Source organism: Balaenoptera physalus (assembly GCF_965194825.1).
Source record: "Balaenoptera physalus genome assembly, chromosome: 4".
In the NCBI taxonomy this organism is placed as follows: Eukaryota; Metazoa; Chordata; class Mammalia; order Artiodactyla; family Balaenopteridae; genus Balaenoptera; species Balaenoptera physalus.
In genome coordinates, this window is record NC_138891.1 from 68,923,111 (window position 1) to 68,950,616 (window position 27,506).

At 35.8% G+C, this 27,506-nt stretch overlaps 1 protein-coding gene across 10 annotated transcripts in view; it reads left to right on the top strand.

The window, feature by feature from the left end:
* The window catches only part of IL1RAP (interleukin 1 receptor accessory protein), a 165,248-nt gene that overhangs the window by 67,718 nt on the left and 70,024 nt on the right, over positions 1-27,506 (top strand). For 7 of the 10 annotated variants that reach the window (XM_082461475.1, XM_082461478.1, XM_082461476.1 and 4 more), the window contains 4 exons: positions 8,770-9,055; positions 12,877-13,063; positions 24,069-24,234; positions 26,620-26,691. In XM_082461475.1, coding sequence (XP_082317601.1) covers positions 8,770-9,055; positions 12,877-13,063; positions 24,069-24,234; positions 26,620-26,691 — 711 coding nt within the window. Of the gene's footprint in view, positions 1-8,769; positions 9,056-12,876; positions 13,064-23,074; positions 23,252-24,068; positions 24,235-26,619; positions 26,692-27,506 lie in introns of those variants that run through there. The other 3 variants (XM_082461481.1, XM_082461482.1, XM_082461480.1) reach the window with 3 other exon arrangements.

Genomic DNA, 27,506 nt, shown 5'->3' on the forward strand with positions numbered 1-27,506 from the left:
TAATCAGACTTTGAAAGATCTCAACTCTACATCATCCTTCAGATGATTTGATTTTGTAACTTTAAGTATCACCTACTTTGGTATATGTTTTGGATTTAAACTTCATAGGTTTGGTTGTTTTCATCTACGAGGTTTCATTGTCCCTTTTCACCTCTTCTCATCTTTATTTTCATGTTTGCCTGGTAATGACTTTCTCTACTTTTTTTTTTTTTTTTTTTCATTGTGAGGACTACCACTTCTAATTGATATAAAATAACGGTCTTTAGGTCAGTGTAAAGATAAATGTCCAGTGTCACAGGGAGGCATTGTACACTATCTGGAATAAAACTTGTTGTAGCAACAGACCCTAACAACCTCTGCAAAGCTGAAGCTGTAACTTGTGGATCTTCACCCTCCCCCAACCCACTTTCTGAGTTTGGCATTCTTTCCTTATCTGGCAAATCTTATCCTCTGCTCAGAGCTAGTTCTTATTTTTTTTTTAAATTACTCAATCAAGAAAACTCTCTTCTTTGGTGGGAGTAAGGTATGTCTAATTATCTGGTCCAGGAAAGCCATCTGCCAGTTAGTAGCTCAGTATTGTTGAACAGTACAAGCAGCCTGAGGATGTCTGATGGGTGCTCACAGCCACTCCAGCTTTCCTCCCCCACCAGGAACTTCTCTCTCTCCTTTTGATGGCTAGGTTGACAACTATGTAATTGCAGCAACATTTTCTAGACCTTTGAGTAGCTCTCCTCTGAATAAAAAAATATCTAAGTTTTAGTCATCTTTTTTCCACAGAAATCATACTCTAGGAAATGTAGTTCGTAGATTTTTTCTTTTGTTTTTGAAAACTGGTGGTTAATTAATAGGACACTGCTAGAAAAATATCTGGATAGTTTTAGTATTTTTTCCACTGAGGAACAAAAGGGAATCTATTTTTCAATGTAAATATTAATCAAAAACCTAGAATCATGGGGTGGATAAAACCTCAGAAATAGTTCAACAACCCACTTGTTATAAGAGATGAAATAAGCCATTTTTATCAATTAGAATGATGATCGGCTGTGAATAAGGAGACAAAAATACATTAATACTTCCCCAATGTTGATGTGCATAGGAGTCACCTGGGGATCTTGTTAAACTGTAGATTCTGATTTGGTAGGTCTGGATGGGGCCTGGAAGTCTGCAGTTCTGACAAGCTCCCAAGGGATGCTGATGATGGTAGTGGGTCATGGATCACACGTTCAGTAGCAAGGATATTAAAAAATACATATTTCCTATGTAAAATCTAGAGGTAGAAAATTCAGGGCTGATAAGCCAGCTCCATACTTATTCAAGGTCCCTTCTCCATTCACTTTCACATTCCTCCATCTTTAGGGTGTGGCCTTCATTCTTATAGTCCATAAGGTAGCTCCAGCTGTCACATCCATGTTCCCAGCAGCAAGATGGAAGAAATGGGATGGTAGCAAGAGCACAGGAAACATACGATATGTAAGTGTTTCTCAAGGAAAGTTTCTGGAATCTACCACATGACGATTTCAAACATATCCCATTGCCCAGAACTGTCACCTGACTATATCCAGGTGAGAGGAAAGCTGCAGAATATAGTCTTTATTCTGAATGGCTATGTGCCCAACTGAAAATTCCCATACACTAGAAAAAGAAGGGTGTGGGGACATGGTATGTGGGACATGTTTAACAGTCTTTGCCATAGACCTGGAGAGAGGAAGTCACCCTCAGGCTTAGTCTCTGCCCTTCCATTAGACTTAGTCTCTGCCCTCAGCCTTAGATAGAATGTGCTGATGGGTGTTTTTAAGGTGATTTCATTCACATTGGGTTCTAAGATGGGATATTAAAAGGGCCTGGTTCTCATCTCAACCCAATCTCAGGACTACCCTCTCTACCCACACCTGTATATACTATACTATACTGTACTACACTATACTATACTATACTATCTATACTATACTAATGTAATGACTATAATCCTGCCTAGAAGCCTGTTTTAACAGTTGATTCATTCATTCTACCAGCTATTTTCATTTAGTTAATTCTGCATCTATGTCTTTCTTTTTCCAAGATTGTTAACCTCTTGATGGACAAGGACCTGTGCAGATCCAGCTAATATGTACTGAGCTCCTTTCATATGTCTGGCCCTTTGCTTTCCATACAGCACTATAAGATGGGCATATGACACATGGAGAATCTGAGTCTGAGAAGGGAAGCATTTTCTCCAAAGTCATATGGCAAGTATGTGGCACAGGGAAAATAATAACATACAGAAATTAATTCCACCTAGGTCTTCCAATATTTAAAAATTTCCTTTCGACAGCAGTATCTACAATAACATATTGATTGCCTGAGGTTAATATACAAATCTGTAAATTAAAATTTTGTTCTGAACTGAAAAAAAAAAAATTTCCTCTTCTTTTTTTTTTTTCCTATACCTGAGCTTCTTGAGTTCTTATATCTGCATGTCTCTCTACCATAGCACACAACACAGCAGATTTTGAATAAATATTTAGTAAATGCAAAAATATGAGTAGCTTTCCTGTGGGAAATATCTTGCTTTGAATGTGTGAACATAGCTTTGGGACAAGCCTCCCAGATCTATGTTCAGGCAGCTTTTATTTGTGCTACCACTAAGGCAAAAGTAAGTCAATTAATCTCTCTGTCTTCATTTCCTGGCATGTAATGTGGGAATGGGCATGAAAGCCCAAGAGGGTGTTGTGAGATTAATTAGTTAAAATGTATACCCTGCTATATAAATGCTAATTGCTGTCAGGAGCGTGGGTTGGATTTTCCAGTGACTTGGCTTTGCGTTGGCTTTGCACATTTCCATTAGTCCTCTGTGGCACCAAGTCCCGGCCTTAAGAAATCCTTTGGCTGAGGGAAATGATGACTTTGTAGTTCTCCTGTGATGAGGGGCCAATTTAGAGAGGATTTCCACTATGGAGTAAACTGGTTAAGAAGGGACATTTTAAACAAAAAAGTAATTCGTTGTGCCGGTAATTCGCTAAATTCCCTTTGCTGTTATTAGAGACAAATCTATTTGCATAACAGCCTTTTCCCCAGTCTTTTCTTCAGCTGGTGCCTGAAGTGAATCGTATAATTAATTTGGTATTACGTGACACTCCAGCCCGTTGCCATAGATTTTATTTTTATTTGTTCATTGAATAATTTAAAAACCTCTGACAAAATGCCCTCAGGTGGCTGGCTAGAGAAAGTTAAAAAACCCACAGAACTAATTTCAAATGGGCAAAGAAAAAGCTCAATAAAAATCATATCATTTTTGTTAATGTTCATGAATACTAATATGTGTGTTTTTGGTCCCTATTATAGAGGAGTCTGATTCACTTTATAGATATATGCATTTGGCCCATGAAACATTCTGTAAGGGAGATACGTAGCGGGTATAATGATATCTTTTCCCCTTGATCCTGTATTGCATTTAATTTGGTTGAAAAAATATTAAGTCTATGGAATTAGCCAAAAATGTTGATTGACCTGTATTTAAATTTTAGTATGTAAGGGCCTTTAACATATGCTATTTTAAAAATAACTCTTGTCTGCTCTTGATTTATTGTTATGTTATGAAAGGAAAATTCTGGCTTCCTTTATTAGTCAATACTAGTCACTATAACAAATTATGTCCACCAAATCTCAGTGGCTTAAACAATAGAGATTTGGCTTAACACAGTGACAACTCTTTGAAAGTGAGATGGCTTTCCTGAGAAGCTCTGCTTTGACTGATGGCAGGAATCCGGGCTCCTTCCATCTTGTGATGCTGCACTTTTCAAAAATTTCTGTTCTTCAAGGATTCCATGGAAGGGAAAGAGAAAGCACCAAAGATTATGCTGGGAGTTTCAAGTTGTACAGCATCTCTGGCCACACTCATTGGCCAGAACCAAATCACATGGCCCCCACCCAATTGCTAAGGATATGTAGGTTTCATATGGGCCGAGGAAAAGAAAACAGGACTAATGAACATTTAGTCAGTCTCTGCCACAGTCTACCCCAGTGATAACCAAAATTCCATTTCATACTTCTTCCAAGATTGGTCTGCTTGAGTATATCCTTGTGGTTGCTATGTTACACTAGCTCTCTTTTTCCATCTCCCTTTTCACAATTAACATTCTCCTACTTTACAAAAGAAAAATTCACCTGTCACTTGTCATCTGTCTTGGTGTTAATTATTGTTCAGGGCCATAAAGACTTCCCAGGGCCAAAGTAACAATTTATATTATTGGTATCCAAAAGTCTCCTTTAATCAAGGTAACATTAACCCCCAGAATGGCTTCCTCCTTCTCTCCAATTTACCAGTGTTCCTGTTAAAAGTGAGCCATGATATCAGAACTGTGTTCTACTGACCCAAGTTGGGGTGATCTGAATTGAGATGTATTGTTGAGTGGGGTTGCAAGGAGAATGATACTTTTCATTTTATAGCCTTGCCTCTAAAATCATTCAAATTTGAGCAAATAGTTTAAAGCTCTTTACAGAGAGGCCTTTAGGAACAGCATAAAGAATATTTTTATGAAATATAGAAAGCAGTAGCATCTTATTTCATCCAGACAACAAACTTAATATAGTGCAGTTCCAGACTCCATCAGCTGCCAACTGTCTCTCTCTGTCTCTTTCAACTATATCTTATAATTTAAAAGTGGATGAATGTCCTGCCAATGCATATTAATACAAATTTTGGAATTAAAAAACAAAATAAATACTTTTTTCTCACAGAAAGTAGGTATGATTAGGATGGTTTGACACTGAGAAGGACTTTGTCAATTGTATTACACATTGGATATTTCCTTCCTTCCCCCTTCCTTCCTTCCTTTTTTTTTTTTTCTCTAATTAATATTTTAATTATTTTCAAAGCAAGTCATGCACGGAGGTTTTTTAAGGCCAATATATTAAAGGGGTACCAAAATAATTGTATTCTTTCTGTCATAATTTTCCTCTGCTCCTACTAGTTCTCTTCTTCAGAGACAACCACTTTTGAGGATTTTATTTATTTTTTCTGGCATTTCCTATCTATAGTTTGCTAACCAATTTGTGTATATTGTTATTTTTCATTTAGTCAACCCTATGTGTTATCTCTTCACTTTTTAAAATTATAGTAAATAAGGACTCTCTGTCTATAGTGCTATCCTCTTTGCTTTCCTTACTCATACCTCTCTATATAATATTATTGCAATATTTGGTTGAATCAATAATCATTCAATTAATATGTCTTCAGATATGAATGAACTATGATTATGTTACCTTTCTTATTTTTTGAAGTTATGAATTGCCTTGCTTTCATATGCTTACTCTAATTAGTATCCTTTGGTAACCATTTTCATACTTTTCAATTACCCTTCAGCATCATTTTTCACAGTGCTAATCTAATCAGATAATCCATCAGTTACAATTATTTTTTCTTTATTGGGGGTTTCCATTTTTTTTCTATCTACACTGATTTACCACCAAGCCCTACTGCATAGCTGCTTTCCTGGTATATCCTGCATTGTTATTCTGGGAATCCCTTCCCCTCTTTCTTTAATTGGATCCCCTATTCCTTGATCTCCTGTTTTCCTTCTTCTTGTTTTTTCTCTCATTTTGTTGGCACAAATCTCCCAGAAGCTTCTTGAAAAAGTAGCACATAGGATATAAAATTACTGGGTCTTTATGTGTCTGAAAATGTCACTCACACGTGACTGTTTTGTTGGGTTTAAGGTTCAAGATTGCAAATAAATTTCCTTTAGATGCATTGCTTCATTATCTTCTAGTTTCCAGTCTTGTTTTTGAGAGTTGCAAAGCCATTCTGATTCCTAGTCTTTTGTATGTGACTATTTTTTTCCTCTTTCTTACTCGCTGGTAGTTTATATAATCTTTTCTTTTTCCACAGTTTTAAAAAATATTTTTGTGGTGTAAGTCTGTTTTCATCCACTGTGTTGGGGCAATTGACAGATCTTTTTAATTTAGAAGGTTATGACTTCAGTTCTGAGATTTGTTTTTGCTTTGAATTATTTAATGGAGAGTTTTCTTTTTATTTTCTTTCTTTTGGGGATCCTACTATTGAGATGTTGAGACTCGTGTACTGGTCTAACTTTCTTCTCTATTTTCTATTTTTCTTTTTTACTCTACTTTTTAGAAAATTCTCAAATTTAACTTCCAAATAAACCATTTATTAAATTTTACCTTTCTTCAATCATGTTTTTAATTTTAATAAGCTTTTTTTCTCTGAATATTCCTTTGTTATATCATTCTGTTCTTGCTTCATGAATATAAAAGTTTCCTTATCTCTCTGAGTATGTTAATGATAGTTTTTTGTTTTTCTTTTAAAAGATTTCTTTTTCTTGAATAATCTTGGTTTTATCAAATTTTCTTTTACAGTGTTTCTTTGGATGTTACCTTTTATAGTAGAGATTTTTCTCAGATGTCTCCTGGGGCTGTTTGTTCATATTTAAGAAGAAGTGATGAAGAAGCTGATTAAAAATTCTAAATGTGAATGTGGGACTTGTTAACCTTGAGCTTTTCTATTGGATGATATGATGATATGGCTGTACAAGTTTAAAAAAAAAAAAAAAACAAAAACCTCTGATACTAAGATTGTTAGATCTTTCTTCTGAAAGTAGTCAGATTTTCTAGAGAAGATTCATTCATTCTCCTGACTGGAGAGTAAAGGTCTGGCTGCTCCTATCCTTGGAGCTCAGTAGGAAAGGTTACTGAGTGCTAGGAGGGTGGGATTGGAACCAACGATTTCACTTTTTGACATAGCGTTCATCCAATGCTCCTTATTTTACTGTCCCACCTATGTGCTTATTTTTAAGGTATCTGGTTGCATTTGCCAGGATAGGATAGATTATTCATATTGGTAGTAAGCAAATCCCAATTCTCTATGACTTAAAATAGCAAAGCTTTGCTGTGTGTCATCCATATAAAGGGAACCAAGCTAAAGGAGTCTCAACGTCTATGCTTTCATATTTGCTAAGGCAGAAGAAAAGGAAGCATGGTGAAATATACTGTGGCCCTTAAAACACTCAACACAGGTGACACTCAGTACATCATTTTGGCCAAAGTGAGTCACATGGCATCCCCTTATTTCAGAAGGGCATAAAAGTACAATCTTACAATATGCCTAGTAAGAGAACCCAGAAATATTGAGTGTATGGTACTAGTGATTACTTATCTTGATACTGACAGTTTCTCCTCCTGGGTTTTTTCTGCATTCTGCATTGCAGATTGGTTTGTTCTCCAGCTCTCCCCTCTTCATTTAGGATTTTTCGTTTTAAATGTGCTAAGCTGGTCACCACTTGTCCATTTGATGTTACTATTATCTTTCCTTCTTGTTATTGCTATTACTTGTGTTTACGTCTTGAAAATTATTTTAGTTTTAGGGGAGTTTCATAAAGCAGTGAAATTGGATGCATGTATTCAATCTGACATGTTTAACTGAAAAAACTATGGTTATAACTTCCTGTAAACTGAAGGAGCTAATTCTGCAACTATGCAGTTTTAATGAAAATATATTTAAAGAACGTTATGATAGATGTTTAGTAAAAAATATTTTATTATCAATTTGTATTAATGTGAACAACACTTTGATCTTTCCAGTTCTTTCTCTGTATATTGGATTTTAAAACATGTTTCTAAATGAAGCGTAGCAATTGTAAACAATGAAAATTTGTTGATTCTTGGAAAAGTCAGTTTGTTAGATTTCCCAGAGGTCTATTATTTACTTAGAAATGTATTACTTACTTACAAAACATTTTGCAAGTCATAAAGCTTCAAATTCTTTGCTTTTTTCAAAATTAAAGTAGTCCCTAATTTAGTTGTTCTGTTAGCTATCTGCTTATGCAGATAAGCCTAGCAAACGTTAAGCTTAGCAAAATGTTACCCAGCAAACGATCATAAACTTCATTTAATTTATTACACATGTATTATTGCTCATGAGTCTATAGCTTGTCTGGGTGGTTCTGGTGACATAAGCTCAGCTCAGCTGATATAGGCTGAGCTTGCTCTTACGTCTTTGGTCAGCTGTGGAGAGGTCTGACAGCTGTGCTTCCGGAGGGTGCAGCTGTCAGCAAGGGTGCCTCAGCTCTACTACATGTGGTCTCTTATTTACTAGGAAGCTTTCTTGTGTATTGTAGTCAGTTTGGCTGTCTAATCTAATACCAGTAGACACACATGACTAATCCAAATTGATATGTGCAATAAGTGTAAAATACATTGAATTTTGAAGAGTTATTACAAAAAAAGAATATAAGTGTAAAATAGCTTATCAATATTTGGGATGTTTTGGATATATCGAGTTCAACAAAATACATTATAAAAATTAATTTTACCTGCTTCTTTTTGTTTCTTTAATGTGGCAACTAGGACACCTAAAATTAACTATGTGGCTTGCATTTTATTGCTATTGGACAGTGAAGACCAGGGGAGAACTGGGAATCTTAGAGGGTTGCCATTTCAGTTACAATTTTCTCCTTAGAACCTCTTTTGTCCCCAGAGGAGTGAAAGAGCACGTGATTTCTTTTCCAGGTGAGATTCTCCCCCATACTTTGTAGGATTCAACAGGATCAAGCTATCAGATCACACTGTTATCCAATAGATAGTCAAAAGATAATAAATGAATAAGGGGAATTCTCCTCACACCACAGCTGTCTATTACATGCATTTATTAGAAAGAGGCTAATGAATATGACCCGAGAAGAGGGTCTGGAAAATACTGGGGTATCCTAAGGAGAAGGTGTGTTCTCTGGAGATGAGATGACTCATCTGCCTTTTCTTTCTTTTTGACTGTTCCAGAACGCTGTGATGACTGGGGACTAGATACCATGAGGCAGATCCAAGTGTATGAAGATGAGCCAGCTCGTATCAAGTGCCCACTCTTTGAACACTTCTTGAAATATAACTACAGTACAGCCCATTCAGCAGGCCTTACTCTGATCTGGTATTGGACAAGGCAGGACCGGGACCTTGAGGAGCCGATTAACTTCCGCCTCCCTGAGAACCGCATTAGTAAGGAGAAAGATGTGCTCTGGTTCCGGCCCACACTCCTCAATGACACAGGCAACTATACCTGCATGTTAAGGTAGCCTGACCCTTGTGGTGACTTTCTCTTTTCCCTTTCGTTCCTGAACCGTTTTCCAAACGATGCATGGGCTGTGAAGGTGGGAAGGGGAAGAAGGAAGCATGTAGAGAGATTTACACTTCACCGCATTGGCTTAGCTGATGTTAGCTGAAAGAGGTGTGCAGAGAAAATGGTTGAACTTCCGAGACCATTCTCAATAGGTGGTTCCTTTTCAAACCTGACATACATCGGGGTTGTCTAGAGGTGGAGGCTTGTTCATTTGTTCCCTTTCCCTGACATGAATCTGCCTCCACTTCTGCCTCACCTGAAGGTGTATCTGTTTCCCTGGACAATGAACAGGGCAGGCAGTAGAACCCATTCATATCTGTTTTTCTTGGCAACTTTTTAAGTACCTAGCACAAATAAAGCCTCAGGATGCCATATAAAGGAAAGAATATCTGAGAGGCATTAAATATACTTCGAACAGTGCTTTTCAAACTTTTCCACCAAAATTTCCCTAAAAAGCAAATGAATACCAGATCTCTGGGAATCTAAGAATATAATCCAAAGCACCCTACCATTACTGCAAAATTTCTTTCAAATCCACTTTTTTTCTGAAAGTTCATGTACGTTTTGCATTTTACTTCACAATATACCAATTTTCCTTTTACAACAGATTAATTTTGTTTTTCCTCTGGAAAAGAAAAAAAAACACCTTGAAAACATTGAGGGTCCTTCTGAAAAATAACCATTTTAAGGCTTAGTACTTTGGCTACTTTTTTTCCTGAGGTCCCTTTTTAGCTTCCAGGCTTTATTTTATTTTTTAAACTCCCATTTGGGTTGTGAATTTTTTTTTAAAGATAGTTTCCTACTATTTAATAGTACATTGGCTTTCCTAGGGCTTGCATAACAAAATAACGCAGACTGGGTGGCTTAAACAATGGAAATATGTTTTCTCATAATTCTGGAGGCTAGAATTCCAAGATTAAGGTGTCAACAGGGTTGGTTTCATTCATCTCTCCTTGGCTTGTAGATAGACATCTTCTCTCCATGTCTTCACATCATTTCACCTCTGTGTCTTCTGTGTCCTAATCTCCTCTTCTTATAAGACCATCAGTTATATTGGATTAAGGCCCACCCATATTACCTCATTTTACCTGAATTACCTCTTTCAAGACCTATCTCCAAATACAGTCGCATTCTAAGGTATTCAACTTCGACATATGAATTTGAGGTGGGGGACACAATTCAGCCCATAGTGATAGAGCTGGATGACATAACAATAACAGAAGAACATAACAGAATAATAAGTAAGCCCAGACCTTCTTCTGAATGCTCCTTGTCTCTCATGGATGTTATAACTGTTCTCTGATGGAGAACTATGACTCTGTTTTGATAAATTTAAACAATGTTATGATTTAGTGAGAAAGGACTTCTGTATCACAGAAAAAAGCATACTGATCACTGTGGCTTTGGGAGTCCCTTGTAACCTCTTAAGTCCCTTCTGAGGCTTTTACCCCTTCTATTTAATTTTACTGGAGTGAACTCTAGACTGGGATGTGAGCTTCCAAGGAGCCTGAAATACTCATGTGCCCATTGTTTATGCCCTAATACAGCTTTGGTATCTATACCCACACAATGAGAAAGCTGGCCTAAATGTTCTTTGAGCTCCTTTTCATCTTTGGCAATTGTTAATCTAGTAACATTTCACACATACACCTTGGCAAATACCTGGGGAAGGGTCATCAGTAGCTTTCTGGTTGACCTTGGTCTCTACTATGCGTTCTAGTGCTTCAGTATCTCTACTTTCTTTTTTTTTTTCCTTAGCAACCCACTACTTCTTTAGAGCTCTCCCCCAAACTTTTCCAACCTTCTTTTATATTATAGGAGTAGGGCTCATGACTCTCTAGGCCTGAGTATACCTTTAGTGTTATTTATCAATTTCCAGATTGCCATCTCTTCAATTTACCTGTCTGCCTATCTTCTAAAGAAAATTTGAATTAAACTTATCTGGTGGGGGTACCAGAAGCTTCCCATTGTCCTGTAGTGATTCCTAAACTGAGAATGACCTTAAACTGAACCATGTGAAATCATAGGCCTGATGTCATTAAGAAAATAAAGTTAAGATTCATCCTTCAGGATTCTACTGCTTGTATTCTTGCTTCAGTACCTCTATTAAGATAACATCCAGATTTGACTTACGGAGCTGGAAAAGTCAGTCCATTCATTGTTCATCACTTGATTTTATAGTCAGGAAATGTATCTTACTAAGCTGAAATTTACCTTCTATAACTTCCACCTATAGGATGCTTCTACTTGGAAGACCTTTTGTTATCTGTAGGTAAAGATTGTGCCTGCCACTCTCCCTTTCCACCTTATTACCATTGTCATAAGTCATCCTTAAACACTCTCTCCTCCCATCTTGGGGAGGGTAGTGAATTCTCCCACACTTTCCATTGGATTTAGTCTTAATTCATGAGTTATTGAATATGTAATATGTCTTAAATAGAAATCACAAAAAGGGTGGACAATGAATGACCCATTTACACATCACCCTAAAAAATCACTTATTTTTATTATCTATACTCCCTTTATTGTTTTCCTTTATGTAATACAGTTTTATGTATATTCCATGTATCCAACAAATATTTATTCAGTGCCTACTGAAAGTTTAGGCACTGCACTAGATGCAAGAAATAAAAGAAAACACATATGGTCGTGACTTTGTTTGAACTGTAATAAATTCAATCAAGGAATTGTCCAAGGTGCTGAGAGGATGAGAGTCTTAATTTAGATATGGGGTGTGTAGAGAATGACATAGACCACCGTGTGAAAGGTAGGGTGATGGGAAAAGAAGAACCCTCCAGGCAGATGAAATGACTTACACAAACATTAAAGGTATAAATACAGTTCCCCACCATCTTTTTTTTCTTTTTTTAAAGATTTTTTTTTTTTGATGTGGACCATTTTTAAAGTCTTTATTGACTATTTCTTCTGTTTTATATTTTGGTTTTTTGGCCACAAGACACGTGGGATCTTAGTTCCCCGATCAGGGATCAAACCCACAACCCCTGAACTAGAAGGCAAAATCTTAACCACTGGACCGCCAGGGAAGTCCCTCCCCAGCCATCTTAACATGTTTTATGTGTTTGTTAGTTTTTTCCTTCATGCTTGACTTTTTTATATATGTGTACAATAACTTTGGATGGTTGTACCATGATTTTTTTTTACAGTCTTCCTTTTCATAGGTTTTTCTACTGATTCCAATATCTTCCTTGCTGATATAGCACAGGATGGGCATTTTTGATCATGTGCTCTCTCTATTCTCACTTTTCCTATGTCTATCATGTGAAAAAATCTCCAGAAATAGGATTACAAGGGCAAAGGCTAAGGGTTTTAAAAATGTTTTTGGAAACATATTTAATTTTCCAGAACTCGTTTATACCATTATCGACCATGAGTTAATATGCTGTTCTTACCTGTGGCTTACCAGTACTGAGTGTTATTAAGAATGTTTTAAGGGTAAAATTAAACATTATATATATGAGTATACACACACACACACACACACACACACACACACACACATACATATGTATGTTTAGGAACATATCTAAAAATCTAAATAGTTTATCAATAGTAGCTAATTGTGTCTGTTTTTATTCTGTTGTGTCAGTTGTTATAGGAAATACCTCCATAACACATTTAATTGTTACATGAACTCAATATATAAATAAAGTCTCAATACACAGCAGTACTTCACTTAGCTCATTTTAATGTATTTGCTGCATCAGAACAAATGCAAATGAGACTGCCCATTCATTGCATATTTTTCTTTTCAGGAACACTACATATTGCAGCAAAGTTGCATTTCCTCTGGAAGTGGTTCAAAAAGATAGCTGCTTCAATTCTCCCATGAAACTTCCAGTGCATAGATTATATTTAGAATATGGTGTTCAGAAGATCACTTGTCCAAACATAGATGGATTTTTTCCTTCTAGTGTCAAGCCAACCATCACTTGGTATATGGTAAGCAAACTAGAGGGCATTTACCCTCTCTAAATTGACAATGATTATTTGTTGAGTTAATATAGAAACAGATTTTTCTCATCATCATTTCCTCCTTAATAACTTTATACAAATGTTTTACTGCTTCCTCACTTTGTACCATTTTAAAGGAAGTGGTGGAGATGCTTTGCCTCAACCCACCATGTCTTAAATTACATTCACTGGACTACCAGAACTACCTTATTTCTATTAACTTCCTGTGAAATACAATTTGAGAAATATTGCCCACTTCTACTCACTGCTGAGTGAAGTCAGAAGCTGCTAATTCATCTGGTGAATTTCAGCTCTTTGGTTAATAAGTACTGTATTTTATTATTTGTATGTGTTTTCATGTTTGCCTTCCTTTGTGGGCACAGTCGATCTGTGGTCTATTACACATCTGAGAGCTTTGAAAAGCATTTAATCAAAATATGAAAGTGTTGGAAGATGACACTTGGGGCAGCGGCATAGTTTTCTAATCTCTTCAAATATCCACCTGAGCCAAAGCCAAAAACTCCTGAAAAACATTTAAAACAAAACTCAGTGACAAGTTATGCATAAGAATCACTTTCAGTAAAATAAGTGAGACAAATCACCAGTACAAACCATATAGAATCAGAGTCTATAGAGAAGGAAGCTGATGGAAATAATATGGCATTTGGCAGGCTCAAGAACAGGAGAAACCCCAAAAAGCCAGTGGGTGAAGCAGTTTGAGAATAGCAGCTGAAATTTTGCTCTCTAATAGAGAGTGAGTCCAAGAAGCCTATAGCAAGACATTTTGAAGGAATTGGAATAGTTCTAGTGCCTCGGAACTCTGAAAAACAACCACCCACACTGAGGAAAAACTGCTAGGAATGGAATCAAAATAAACAGGATCAGAGTAATGTAGAGGAAGGAAGGAGAACCTGCTGAGAATGGAGGAGCAGAACAGAATCAGGAAATCTCAAGACTGTAGTTTTGAAGAAGGATCTCTGTGAAATTGGAAAATCCTGCCAAATCCTAAAGCTCAGAAAAACTAGTTTTACATAATAATGAGCAACAAAAAGAATCAAGGTAAAATCCCATTCGAAGCTATAAGAAAAAAAGAGAATAAGAAGCAGAATAACATTTCTATAGAAAAAAAAAAAGCATTCCAGAACGACCTATTGCAACCTACTGTTTCAAAAATTGGCACAAAGACATTAAGAAGTGATGCAAGATGAGAGAGAATAACAAATAAAAATTAGAAAATTCCAGAAATTATACAACTCAGTAAAAACTTAGAAGAAAATTAATTATTTCAGAAATAAATCTAAACTAAGAGGAGCAAACAGAAAATAAACACAACAAATAATGCCTTAAGATTAAAAGAAAGTGGAATGGAGAAAAAATTTTGATCAAAAATAAATGATGAATAAAAATAAAAAGGTTAGAATGGATATACCAATATCATATAAAGTAGACTGTAAGATGATTAATATTATCAGAGATAGAAAGGACTTTTCAGAATAATAAAAGGGTCAACTCATCAGGAAGGCATGAAAATAATAAAAAAGTATATATGCTTAATAACAGTGCTTCAAAATACATGAAGGAAAAGTTGACAAAATTGAAGGAAGAAATAGACAATTCTACAATCCTAGTTGAAAATTTTAGTATCTGTCTCTGTTTAAGCCATTAATGAAGTGACTTAGGGAGCCAACTTTAAGAGTTTTCCATTGGCCAAAGATGGAACAATTTAAACTTTAGTAAGGATATTAATTGCAATAGGTCGAATCTCATGAATTAAATTTAAATCCATAAGTTCATAATGATATTTCAAAATATGGCCACATTTGGATGAGAATAGGAAATAAAAACGTTACCTTGAAAACCAGTAAATAAAGGAGAAAAAAAGCCAAGATTTTATTCTGCTTTTCTATAAGAAATGTATTGATATATTGAGTAATGACATAGTGCAGGGAAGTGTATTTTTATAAAAGTATATAATCACTTTGCAAACCCCAATGAATTACTAAATCTAAGCATTATGCATCAATACTGTTAATATCATAAGGAGAGAAACAACCACTTTTCTTCTGATGAAAGAAAACAATATTACCTATAATTGTGCCAAATGGATTCAATCTGAGTCTGATAAAACCTTTGGATCCTGCTGCCATTTTGCAGGAAATATAGAGAATTGAGGAATGTATTGATCTGTACCATGCGTTTGCAATCAGCAAAATCTAAAATGTGAGACACTCTACAGGCCAAATGTCTTGTGTTAGTCAACAGATAAATTGCAAAAAATGAAAGGCATAGAGTGGGAATGTATAGATTAAAAGAAACGTAGAACATTTAAAACACTAGAGTGGATGAGAATATAGTATCTAAGGACATATGAGTGATAAAATCGTACATGAAAACAAGGAAGTGGCTTCACTATGAAGGTATAGATAGTTGCTACTTTGGGGGATAGTAAAGAAGGTGTGATTGACATGGGGTATGTGGAAGGCTTTCAAGGGTGACTGGTAATGTTCTCTTCCTGGACCTGAGTGGTGGTTTTAAAAGTATTTGCTTTATACTAATTCATTAACTCACACATATGTTTTGAGTGTTTTTCATATATGCTTCATTCTGTAGTAAAATGATTAAGAGGAAGGGAGATGATAGGAAAGGAAGGGGAGGTGGAGGAGACTGATTTAAGATATATAACAACCAATTGCAATGTATGGACCTTAAGTGGATCATGTTTTGTTCAAACAAACTATAAAACATGCTATGAGAAAGTCAGGGAAATATGAACACAGACAGAATATTGATGACATCAATAAGTTATTATTACTTTTTAAATTATGATAATGGTAATGTAGTTATGTTTTCAGGAGGGGTCTTGTCATTTAGAAGTACACACAGAAATATTTACAAATTAAGTTGTATAATGTCTGTGATTTGCTTTGAAATAATATTGGGATGCAGTGAGTGGGTATAGATGAAATAAGACATAGCCTGAATTGGTACTATTGACTCTAGATATGGGTACAGGGATCATTGTTTATTCTATGATTGTATTTTTTCATAGTAAAAAGGATTCAAAGAATTATATTAACAATTTGACATCAATAAGTGTAATATGTCTTCTGGTTAAAAAAATGCGTTCATCTATTTATCTGCAGCAAGGTCTCTTGTTTCTAATGAGACCCTACTCACTTTTTCTATATTTTGAATACTTTATGGTCTTAAAATATAATTTTACTTTTATACATATTCTATTATTTTCTCCTCTTTTTCCTCATGTATTCCCTCTGCCTGGAACATCCTCTTTTTCTCCTTTAGAACAAATCAAATTCTACACCTTTGTAAAATGTTCCCTGTACTCTCCAGCTGAAATAAATTTTCCCTCATATACCCTCAATTAGCTATTTATTTGTAACTGTTTCAGTGTCACTTTTCACTTTATTGTTTTATAACCATTTATTCATGCATATATTCAATACATACTTGTTGAAGATCAACTGTATTCAATGCAATATATCTGGTGTCTGGGGGGTACATGGTAATGAATGTGATATATGCCCTCCCCAACATAGTCCCAAAGGGTCTCAGTTTAATTCAAACAAGTTTATAAATAAGAATTCCTGTTCTTATCAAAAAGTAGAATTCTAAGTTCTACAAGAGTGTCAAAGAGAATTTATTGTTGGTTTTAAGAAGAGGGACAGATTTACATTCAGGTATTCTATGAGATTGACTATATCTTGAGGGCAAAGTTATGCCATATCCATCTCTGTATCTCCAATGATTCCCAGACTTCTGGTTTTCCTGATTGGACCGATGTCGGTGCTATTAACCAAGGTATGAAATAGCAGAGGAGGAACAGGTTTGGGGATCAAGTAATGAATTTAGATCATGTCATATTGAGTTAGACTTATCTGTGTGACATCTAGGTGGCAGTGACCAATAGGTAGTAGCTACATGTGTATGGGTCTGGAGCTTATAAAAAAAAAAAATCAAAGCTGGAGACAGAGAATTGGATACATCTATGTGATAGTTGAAGCCCTTAAGAAGACAAAATAAAGTGAGAAGAGAAAAGGGCTAAGATAAAAATCTGGAGAGAATGTTTATGGAGTGAATGAAAGCCCAAAGCCTGGAAAGAAGACCGAGAAAAAAAAGTCATGGTGGTAAAACCATCACCATGGCAGATACCCAACAATGTGCAGATGACTAAAGAGGATAACCAGTAACCAGCCATCCTTTCTATTCCCTGATTATGAAAAGGTTGCTATGGATGTGTGTTATACTGCTTTTTATTTCTTTACGTTTTGGTAATTGACACCTTTACTCATAAGAGTGCTTTCATGTTGGGAACAAAATCAGGGTTCTTGGTAGCTGCATTTTCCTATCACTGTGTAGCAATGCTGCTATTGTTTTTTGCTTTCCACCTTCTACAGTCGCTCCCTGCATCCACCAAGGTATTTGACCCTCCTACAGTAGTCCTCTTTCAGTTGTTATCAGCTGAATTCCCTACCTTGACATTGTAGAAATGGTCTCTTTTAGTAATACAAATAACTCTATGAGAGTTAAAAGACACATTAATCAGTTCCAGCAAATTTGCTTCCCTGTTAGCAGAAGGATGAAAACTGATGAATTGAAAGAAGGACAAGGAAACTAACACTTCTTGCATTTTACTAGTGCAATACATTGTGCTACGTACTTTAAATGTTATCATATGTAATACTCATCACAGTCCTTCAAGGTAGATATCATCCTTGTATAGATTAGGAAACAGATGTTTGGAGACATAAACAATAATAGTTAACATTTACTGAGCACAGTAATTTTTCTAAATGCTTTAATAATTTCACTCATTATCGATATCTCAATGTGAGGTGGACTCTCTTGTTTTCTCCGTTATGTAGTCAAGGAAACTGAGCTGTAGAGTGGTTGAGTGATTTGTCCAAGATTCAGCACTATGCAATCTGTATCAAGAGCCCAGACTTTTACATTATCTTATACAATTTGCTCAAAATAATCCAGCTGATAATAGGAGAATCTGGAATTTCAGGCCAGTTCTGTGTGGTTCCAAGACCTATGCTCTCCAGAAATGACACAGAGAGGGAGGTCTAGTCTTTACTTCTGTGGGGTAGGGCACTTTGAAGGGCAGAGCAATCTTTGAACACAGATTGGGTTGTAGGCTGGGCTGTGGAACATAAGGAAACCTGTGAAAAGAGAGCCCTGGAAAATCATAAGGCGCTCAGAAAAGATGAGATTGGAGGGAACAGAAAATCTAAAGTTTGTATTTTAGAATCTTAGTTTAATGGGGCAGGATTGAACTTTCTTCCTCTGCATGTCTTCTCTTCTCTCATCCTGTCTTCTGCACGGCATGGTTTTCTTCATTCAGGGCCCGGGGTTCACAGTTCTCTAGTTCAACAATCCTGTGAGTCAAATTGATGTTCAGTAAATGTTTGTTGAGTAAGCTAGGATTTGTAACCAGCCTGGAAAGCAAACCATGGTTTGTAAGTGATTTACTGAATTTCAAATAGCCAGCTTCTAAAAGAACTTCTGGGACACAACATGTATATAAATTGGAGGCTGCCTGTTTATTCACAGGGTCTTACAAATATATAATGGTAATGACACAGGTAAGTGTGATCTTGTTGTTGTTTTTACTATTATTATGAAATGTATTCAAAGAACTGAGCTTTAAAATATGGCGAGCCATCTTAACATTCATATTACTGGATTATTTCTCTTTCTCATTGTTATAATTAGGTATTTGAATTATTTTTCCCAAAGATACTTATAAAAACAAAGTCAGTTTTCCCCTTCTTACTAAGGATCAGAGGGACCACTTTATTGGGTGCTTTGGATGTTACATTTATAGCAGCTGCTGAAATGCTCTCAATTGCTGTTTAGCAGAGTAGATATCATTCTGGATATCAATTTTCAAAAAGTGGGTTGTCCTTGTCCTCAGTGTGATCATTAAAATTGGTATTTTACATCCACCTTTAATTTTCAGTGTGAAATTAAGCAGAATTGGTCAGGTATTGTTTATAAATCTCTCTCAGAAAATAGGAAAACCTTTGCTTTTTCTGACAAAGTGCCATCAGGAAAGCACATTTCTGAAATAGTGCCAGTCTTGGCCTTCTTGTTGGCATAGCACATATGGTTGGGAAGCTAGTCCAAGGTCTATCTAATAGACTTTATTTTTAAAGTGTTTGTTTCAATTTGATCTGACAGCTTAGTTTGGTTCTTTATCTCCTCCCTTTTCCTAAAGTCCCTATATAGTGATTTTTAACCTTTGGTATGAAGGAAGTGTGTATCATATTTTCTTTCCAAACTATACATATTTAATTTAATATACATATTTAAATCCATATTTTCTTTCCAAACTATACATATTTAATTATGTATATATGCATATATACACATAGCATTCTACATATAATTTCAGGGCTTCTGAGGACCTAAGATTCATCTTTTAAACTTAAACTAAGTTCAGATATCTGTGAAGCCTTGAGGTTCAGTTAGGCTGAGTGAATCACCCACTCTACATTTTGACAGCACTTAATTTATATCTCATCTTTGTTACTATAATGATTGCATAGCATCTTTGTTACTATAATGATTTCATTTCTTCTGTACTAAGTAGTGACTTCTCTCCTTTGCTTTCCCTTGACTATCAAGTGCATATCACAAAACTGAGCCAATATACTTTGTATTTAGGAATTGATTAAATAATTGAATGAATTAGACTGGACTAGAAAATTCCATGGAAATAAGGGCCATTTCTGTTTTTACTGGCTACTTACTGTATGCCCAGCTTCTAACACAGTGCCTGACACATAGGGGAGATTTTGTAAGTATCTATCACATAGACACAGTTCTGCTGTGTCTATGCATGACATAGTTCTGCTCATTGAAAGTGACTGATGTATAAAACTCTTATGAGTCTTTGTGAACAATTGTGGTGTATTTTATAACAACTTAATCTTGGAAGCAAAAATGTCAATAGATATTTCTAACTGTTTTAACCTCATATCTCAGTTTAACTCTTTGTATCCTTACTTCCACTTTCCCCACCCATCCTACAACTCACCCATCCCATGTCTTATAAGTCTATATACTCACCTTCTTATTATCATTTGCATACCACGTGAGCTTGCAGCTCCATGTCTTATGTCTTTGCTTCTCTGGTTCAGTTCATATTTTTGATCATGTAACACCAATGTATTGAGCATTTACCATGTGTCCAGTATTGGGCAAGTAGCTGGCTATGCAGATACAGTACTCATCCACCCGCCCGACCAATTTACCCCATAGAAGTAAATTTTCTGGAGAAAGAGATAAGTGAAAAGAGATCATTATGATAAAGTTAGTTAAGTACTAACATGGAGGGCAAAATGTTATAAGAGTGAAGGGAAGTTGTTCACACTTTTTCCTGTCCCTGGAGCGTCCTTCTCTGTGTCTTGCCCTCCTCCCAAATAACTGTTAATAATCTACACATCCTTTAAGATCCAGTTCAGATCTTCTTTCTCCATGAAGAGTTTCTAAATGTTTTCTGTTTGGTCTTCTTCCTCCACTTCCCCACCCCAATATGCCTTTCACAGCATTTGTTGCAATCCTCCACTAGACTGCTTACTTACAGGTTAAGAACTGTGTCTTTTCCATCCTTGTGCCTTAACATAGTTCTTTAAAAGTTGTAGGTTTACTGAATGGACATATTTGTTCTTATTTAGTCATGTCATCCCCTCACCCACACCCCGTACCTCACCACATGATTTATTTCCTCTCAAGGATCTCAAAATCATTTCTTATGCTGTTCTTTACCTATATACTGCGGTAGGTTGCCATGGCTACCATTATGTGGTTGAAAAGTTGCTCTCCTATTTAACTTCTCTCTTTTAAATTCAGAATGAGGAAATGATGGCTCAACTAAATGAATGACTTGTCTTCTGGTCAGACAAGTGTTTGCTTCATAGTGGAATCCACTTACTGTTAACCCATTTCTTATATTTGGAAACATGTTTTTATTATTCTTTGGGTATTGAGATCTTTGTTCATATCTTTTTTTTTTTTTTCCTGGATTCCAAATAAATGATTTTGAAATCATCAAAAAGTTTGCAGGATTTATTTTCAGGAATAGTTTATTATGTTTAAAAATGCCCTTTGTGTCTTAGACCCATGAAGGGCCTAGAGAAGCAGCTGCTTATAAGAAGTAGAGAGAGCTCATCAGATATTACAGACTAAAGTTAATGGGTATTTATAGTTCAACAATGCCCTGAAGCTACCCTTACCACATACATAAACACTTATAATGTAAAATATTTTCTTCATTTCCTTTTCTAACATGTCTAATAGCTTTTAATTTTTTTTCTTTTTCCTCTTTTTTTTTTTTTTTTTTAGTTAATTTAATTTTTCATGGTCAGATTTTTCTGAATAGTAGATTAGACCCCAAAGTTTTCCATTACTTTTTATGGAATATTCCTCAATTTGAAATAATTTTCTAGACAAATCAGCTCCAAGAAAAACCTGTCCTTGGCCTACATTTTTATCCTACCTTATGGAAAGAAGAGAAAATCCCAGAGAACCTGACTTACAACACTGACACATAGGCCCAATGATAGTCTTAGGCACATCCAGCCCAAATTTCAAGTTCATCCTCAGGAGTCTGGAATAAGGTGAAGAGAAAGGGGGAGCTGGCAAGAGATCAACACACATCTGTTTTATAACATTTTCCTTGCTATTTAGATGTGTCAGATTCCATTTTTCTGTTAATGATAAGTCCATGAGGGTGGATTCTTTGTTCTATTCAGTGCTGTACTCTCAGAACCTCAAAAAGTGCCTGGCATGTGGTTTATTGATTAATACTCAAGGGTGAATGAATGAATGAATGAATGAGAAGACTTTGAGTCAGAAGCATTTCTTTATATTTGTAGCACATACTATGACTCCTAAAACGATGTGTTTGAAATAGTTTTTACATAAATGATATTTGGTGAGTAAAAAAAAAAAAGGTTTTTTTTAACATGTTATTAAGAAATACTGTTGACAAGTTTAGTATTAATAACTAACTTCTCATACTGAAAAGTATGCTTTTCCAGTTTACCACTAATTGTAAGAATCAGCCTCATATAAGAGTCACATCACACTATTAACACTGGGGCTGGCCCCAGGTAGGTCAGGACCACAGTGTAGTGTGAGACAGTGTCAGGTGGGATTAAGAGCAAGGGCTGCAAAACACGTAGATCTAGGTTTAAATTCCAGCTCTGACACTGCTTGGCTCTATGATAACGGCAATCGCTTAACCTTTATAGTCCTTTGTATTTTCATCTATAAAATGGGCATAAGAGCATTCCAAATTTGCTAAGTTTGGAATAAGGATTGGATGTGATAATGGAGTATACCTAAGCACAGGTCTCAGTATAATCTTTTTCAGCCTCAAGTAATGGATGAAAATTGGTGTTCATTCTTGGTTAAGAAGCTAGTGAAAGACCTTTACTCAGCTGTGTAAAAAACTGAGTTTTAGCTCTGCACTGTGTTACCTAGAATATCTCTTTACCTATCTCATTTTTTTCCACCTGAAAACTAGGGCATATTTAGTCTGATCTGTCTACTTCACAAGGACTTGAGAACAGCTAAGCTAACACATGAAAGAGGCAAATAGCTTTGGACTGTTTAAATGAAAGGTGCCAGAAAAATCAAATAGAGTTCTATAGATAGTCTAAACTCAATTTAAACCAAATCTGACATAAATTTATTATAAGAGTACAGGGCTTTGTGGCCTTATACTTTGTGATAACCTTAGAGTATTAAAATATTGTGCTGATGTGACAATTTTCTAGAGGCACTGCTTATCAAAACAGGATAAATTGTATTCAGAAAAATAACTGAGTATATGTCATTGTCCTCTTGATGATCATCCCCATGAATCAAAAGTTTAGTACTATTCCTAAAAGACGTTATTTCCTGTGACAAAGAATTACAAAATGTTCCACTTAGTGTAACTGTCATATTTCAAAACACATGCTCCAGGAATTGAAGTAAGAAAACCTTGAGGATGCAAGAATTAAAGTTAAATATGTGAACACGGGAAACTGAAAGTACAACCTGGTAATAGACTCCCAGAATATTAAAGATCAAGAGGACCCAATTCTTTTTGTCATAGATGAAGTATTGATTTTTAAAAGACAAACACAAGTTTTTCTAAAAGTAAATGTTCAATGCATATTTTTGTCAAATATGATGTATTGATTTTTTTCTTGAAAAGAAAAAAGTAAAATGATATAGCCAATTAGTGGGGCTGAGAGATCCAAAACAGGATTCTAGTTATGTTGAATGAGATATTTTAACCTCAAAATTTAAAAAAACAACAGAGTTATATGAAAATATGAGTTGGAGCAGAAATAAACTCTTAACTCTTGGTAAGACTCATAAAATATATTTTTAAATTCTGGAGTCTGTACTATTCAGCTAAAAAAATGGGATAAGTAGAAGAAAAACAAAGAAGTTTGGAAATAACTGATACGGTGATTCACAGAATGATCAAGAATGCCAAAACCAGACATCTAAAACAGTGCCTAGTTTGTCAGAGTGACTGTATTTCTGAATTAACATAATCAGTGAAAAAACATAGAAAAATGAAAAAAAAATTATTCTTTAAGTAGCAGGGTATGCATTTACTTAAGTTGCCTTAATCATTTTTTGAAACTTTAACCTTGCTTTACTATTAACTTGGAATTCCCAGAATTTGAATACTAGATCTTGAGACAGGAAGCTTGTGCTTTTGAATTCATATTTCAGTTAAGAATGTTAATTTTCCTCTTGCAGAAATGATAATAAAAATTACCGCATTCATTCTTTGCAGAAACATCATCAAATACATGACCAAAATAGTTTTGTAAAAAGTATAGCCAGCATAGATATTTCTATGTTCTGTGCAAAGTTAGATGTGTATACATATATTTGTTTGTATACTTTCTATGCATGTATCTAAATAGTAAACATCTTTTCCTTTAATTCTTCTTAGGGATGTTATAAAGTACACAACTTTAATAATGTAATACCCGAAGGCATGAACTTGAGTTTTATCATAGCCATGGTTTCAAATAATGGAGATTACACATGTGTTGTTACATATCCAGAAAATGGACGTACCTTCCATCTCACCAGGACTCAGACTGTAAAGGTGGTAGGTAAGCATGATTTGTATTAAGTGCGCACAACAAAATGCAATAATTTTGTTTAGGCTCTTAAGAGTTTATTACAAACAAGTGTGTAAATTCTGAAAGAAAAGAGGGTTATCTTTTATCTTCACTGCACTATTCCCAAGGCCTCAGCAATTCCACATAGATAGTAGGCATTTAACAGCTATTGTTCTACTGAATGAATATGTGGATGAATGAAGTAAAGGCAGCTTGGAGAGTGAAAAGAGTGTCGGACATATCTGTGTTCAAATTATACCATTGCCATTTATTAGCACTATGACTTGTCTGTACTCTAGGACTACAACAACCTAACATTTAGTATAGTTCAGAATATTAGAAATAATATACATATTATGCTAATGCAGTTCCAGGCAAGCAGTAGAAACTCAATGAATATTAGTTAATACTGTTGTCAAAAAAAAATATTTTACTTGAATTAAGTAAAATATGTCGTTCATGTACTGGAACTTCTGTAGCGATTGCTGAAGCTATTTACTGGCCGTGCTCAACCATTGCTTTCTTTGGGGGTGAGAAACTAGAGAAGTGGAAAGGACAGTGTCTAGGCAGAGTCAACAGACTCCCATCAGACCTAGAAATCAAGAGAACCAGTGTCAGGATAGGTGCCATTTAGAGGAGAGCCCTAAATACTACTGCGCCCACTGTATTAAAAATGACAGGGCTTCCCTGGTGGCGCAGTGGTTGAGAGCCTGCCTGCCAATGCAGGGTACGTGGGTTTGAGCCCTGGTCCGGGCAGATCCCACATGCCGCGGAGCAGCTGGGCCCCTGCGCCACAGCTGCTGAGCCTGCGCTCTGGAGCCCGCGAGGCACAACTACTGAGCCCGCATGCCTAGAGCCCGTGCTCTGCAACAAGAGAAGCCACCGCAATGAGAAGCCCGCGCACCACAACGAAAAGTAGCCCCCGCTTGCTGCAACTAGAGAAAGCCCGCGAGCAGCGATGACGACCCAGTGCAGCCAAAAGTAAATAAATAAAAATAAATAAATTTATAAAAAAGAAAAAAAAATGGCAGCATATCAGAGTGAGGTTTTTTTCATACCCCATCTTTTAATAGACGGAAACATTGAGTCCCAACAACAGAAACTAACCTGCTTAGAGAAGCTCCCTGAGTTAGTGGAAGAAGTGATTCTAAATCCCAGGCTTCTCACTCTTTGTTTAGGGCTTTTTCTACTAGTCTGACACCAAGTTCAGCACAATTTTTTTAAAGGGCTTTAACATAGTGCAAATAAAATTCACATCAAACAATTTTGCAATCACTTCTCTTTCTCTGCTTACCTTTGGAATAATGCTGAACTGGGGATGGATTCAGAAGAAAAATCAGACTAAATTTAGAACCTAACATGAATGGACATTGAAAGTCACATGAATAATCTAACCATATATTCATCTTGGTAATTGTTTCCAATGTATATATACTTCAATGTATTCATTTTTGGAGAGTTGGGAACAGGCACGCATGGTCACTTTGACTTATAGAAATAGAAGTTGACAGACACATATGTGAGGGGTGTGTGTTTCTTATCCAACTCCCAAGTTTGTTTTTTAAAACTGAAGCATTGAGTACTTATTATATACCAGTAGGATGCTTTAATATGCATTACTTAATTTAATCCACATAATGAACCTGTGAGGTAAGTTTAATTACTCTCATCTTAGAGTTGACTAAATTAGATTTTCAGAGATTAAGTAAAAAAAAAAAAATTTGTATGGTTTGTATATGGTCAAGTCAAGGTTAGAACCCTGGTCATTAAATCTTTGAAACTTCTACTCTTAAATACTACACTATTAAACCCTTTCAGGGCATCTTTCTTTCAGTTTAGGAATATATAACGTTATAAAAAGCAGCAATCCTATGAATGAACATTCAACTGATAACTAGATAACAGGTAGACTTACGTACTGACCTCACAATTGTGATTTTGAATTTTCCATTTGCTTGTTCATTAATTAATACTTACTTATTTAACCATTTCCCAGACTAGACACTCTGGGCATGTTGAAGAGAAATACGTAGAAAAGAAACAATTGAGAAAGACTTGAAATCAATTAATTATTAAGTAGTATGAGAAAGAAGTTTGTCTCAATTAGGCTTTGGGAAGCAAAAACACTGGAAAAACATTCTATCCGAAACATGAAGCATCCTCAGTATATATTTTTTTCCTTTGTTTGCTTCTTTTAAATGAAAGAAGTGTTGTAATTGACTATCCATTGAGCTGTGGGCCCCCTCAAGGATTGACAAACTATGCCAGGAAGTTGGGCAATGCTTTACTGAAGAGCAGAATTTTGAAATGGGTTATGTGGAATTAAGGCTACGTGATTTGACATTATATCCCTTTGTCCCTTCCTCTCTATCACAGGCTCTCCAAACGATGCATTGCCTCCCCATTTCTATTCACCCACTGATCTTGTGGTCTACGAGAAAGAACCGGGTAATTATAGCTGTGCCTCGGAATATCAGTGAGATTCTCTTAATTACAAGGAATAAAATGTCACTTAAGTTAACGCAAGAGAATAGAGGGCTATTGTAAAGAAACACATGAATTGAAACTGAAGTGCTATCAGAAACCTAGTCAGCTTTGGGTATTAGCTGCTTCATTGATCTTGTGGGCAGCTCAGGGATTCTCTGCTTCTCTCACAGCAGATGCTCCCTTCTCCCTCTGTGAGCAGTTTTCTTCTGATTAGCGATTTCTGTTTGATGCAAACTTTAGCCTGTGCAGGACTTTGGTTTACCGAGACTTCAACATGAGCACCAGACGTCCTTTAAACTTCTACCCCACTACAAAGGAGCAGGGGGTAGACCTGGAGTCAGAATTGTGAATTCAACAAGTAACAACTAATAGGACGAGTACACCTTGATTCAGAACACCATTGAATGAGTATGCTGGCTACCTGGGTTTCCTTTTAGTTTTCATAATTTTTCATTCTAGACAAAAATCATTTGGAACTGACCAAATAAGGCATAATCTGTTATTCTTCTGACTCAAAGCCTCTCACAGTTAACTTGAAAAACCATAGAAAATTTTAACATTATCTTATTGCATCCTTACCAATAAATTCACTTCAAACCCAATGAAAAGTATAAAAGAAAATTTGTTTAAAATGTACTAAAGATAATAGAAGCAGTGTTCAACATAGGTGGAGAACAACAATACCCCCCCCCAAATTAAGAAAAGGTTTCAAATAGTGATCTGCCTTGTGAAAAAATAATACCAAGGGGAGTCTGCCAACCCCAAATGGACCAGAT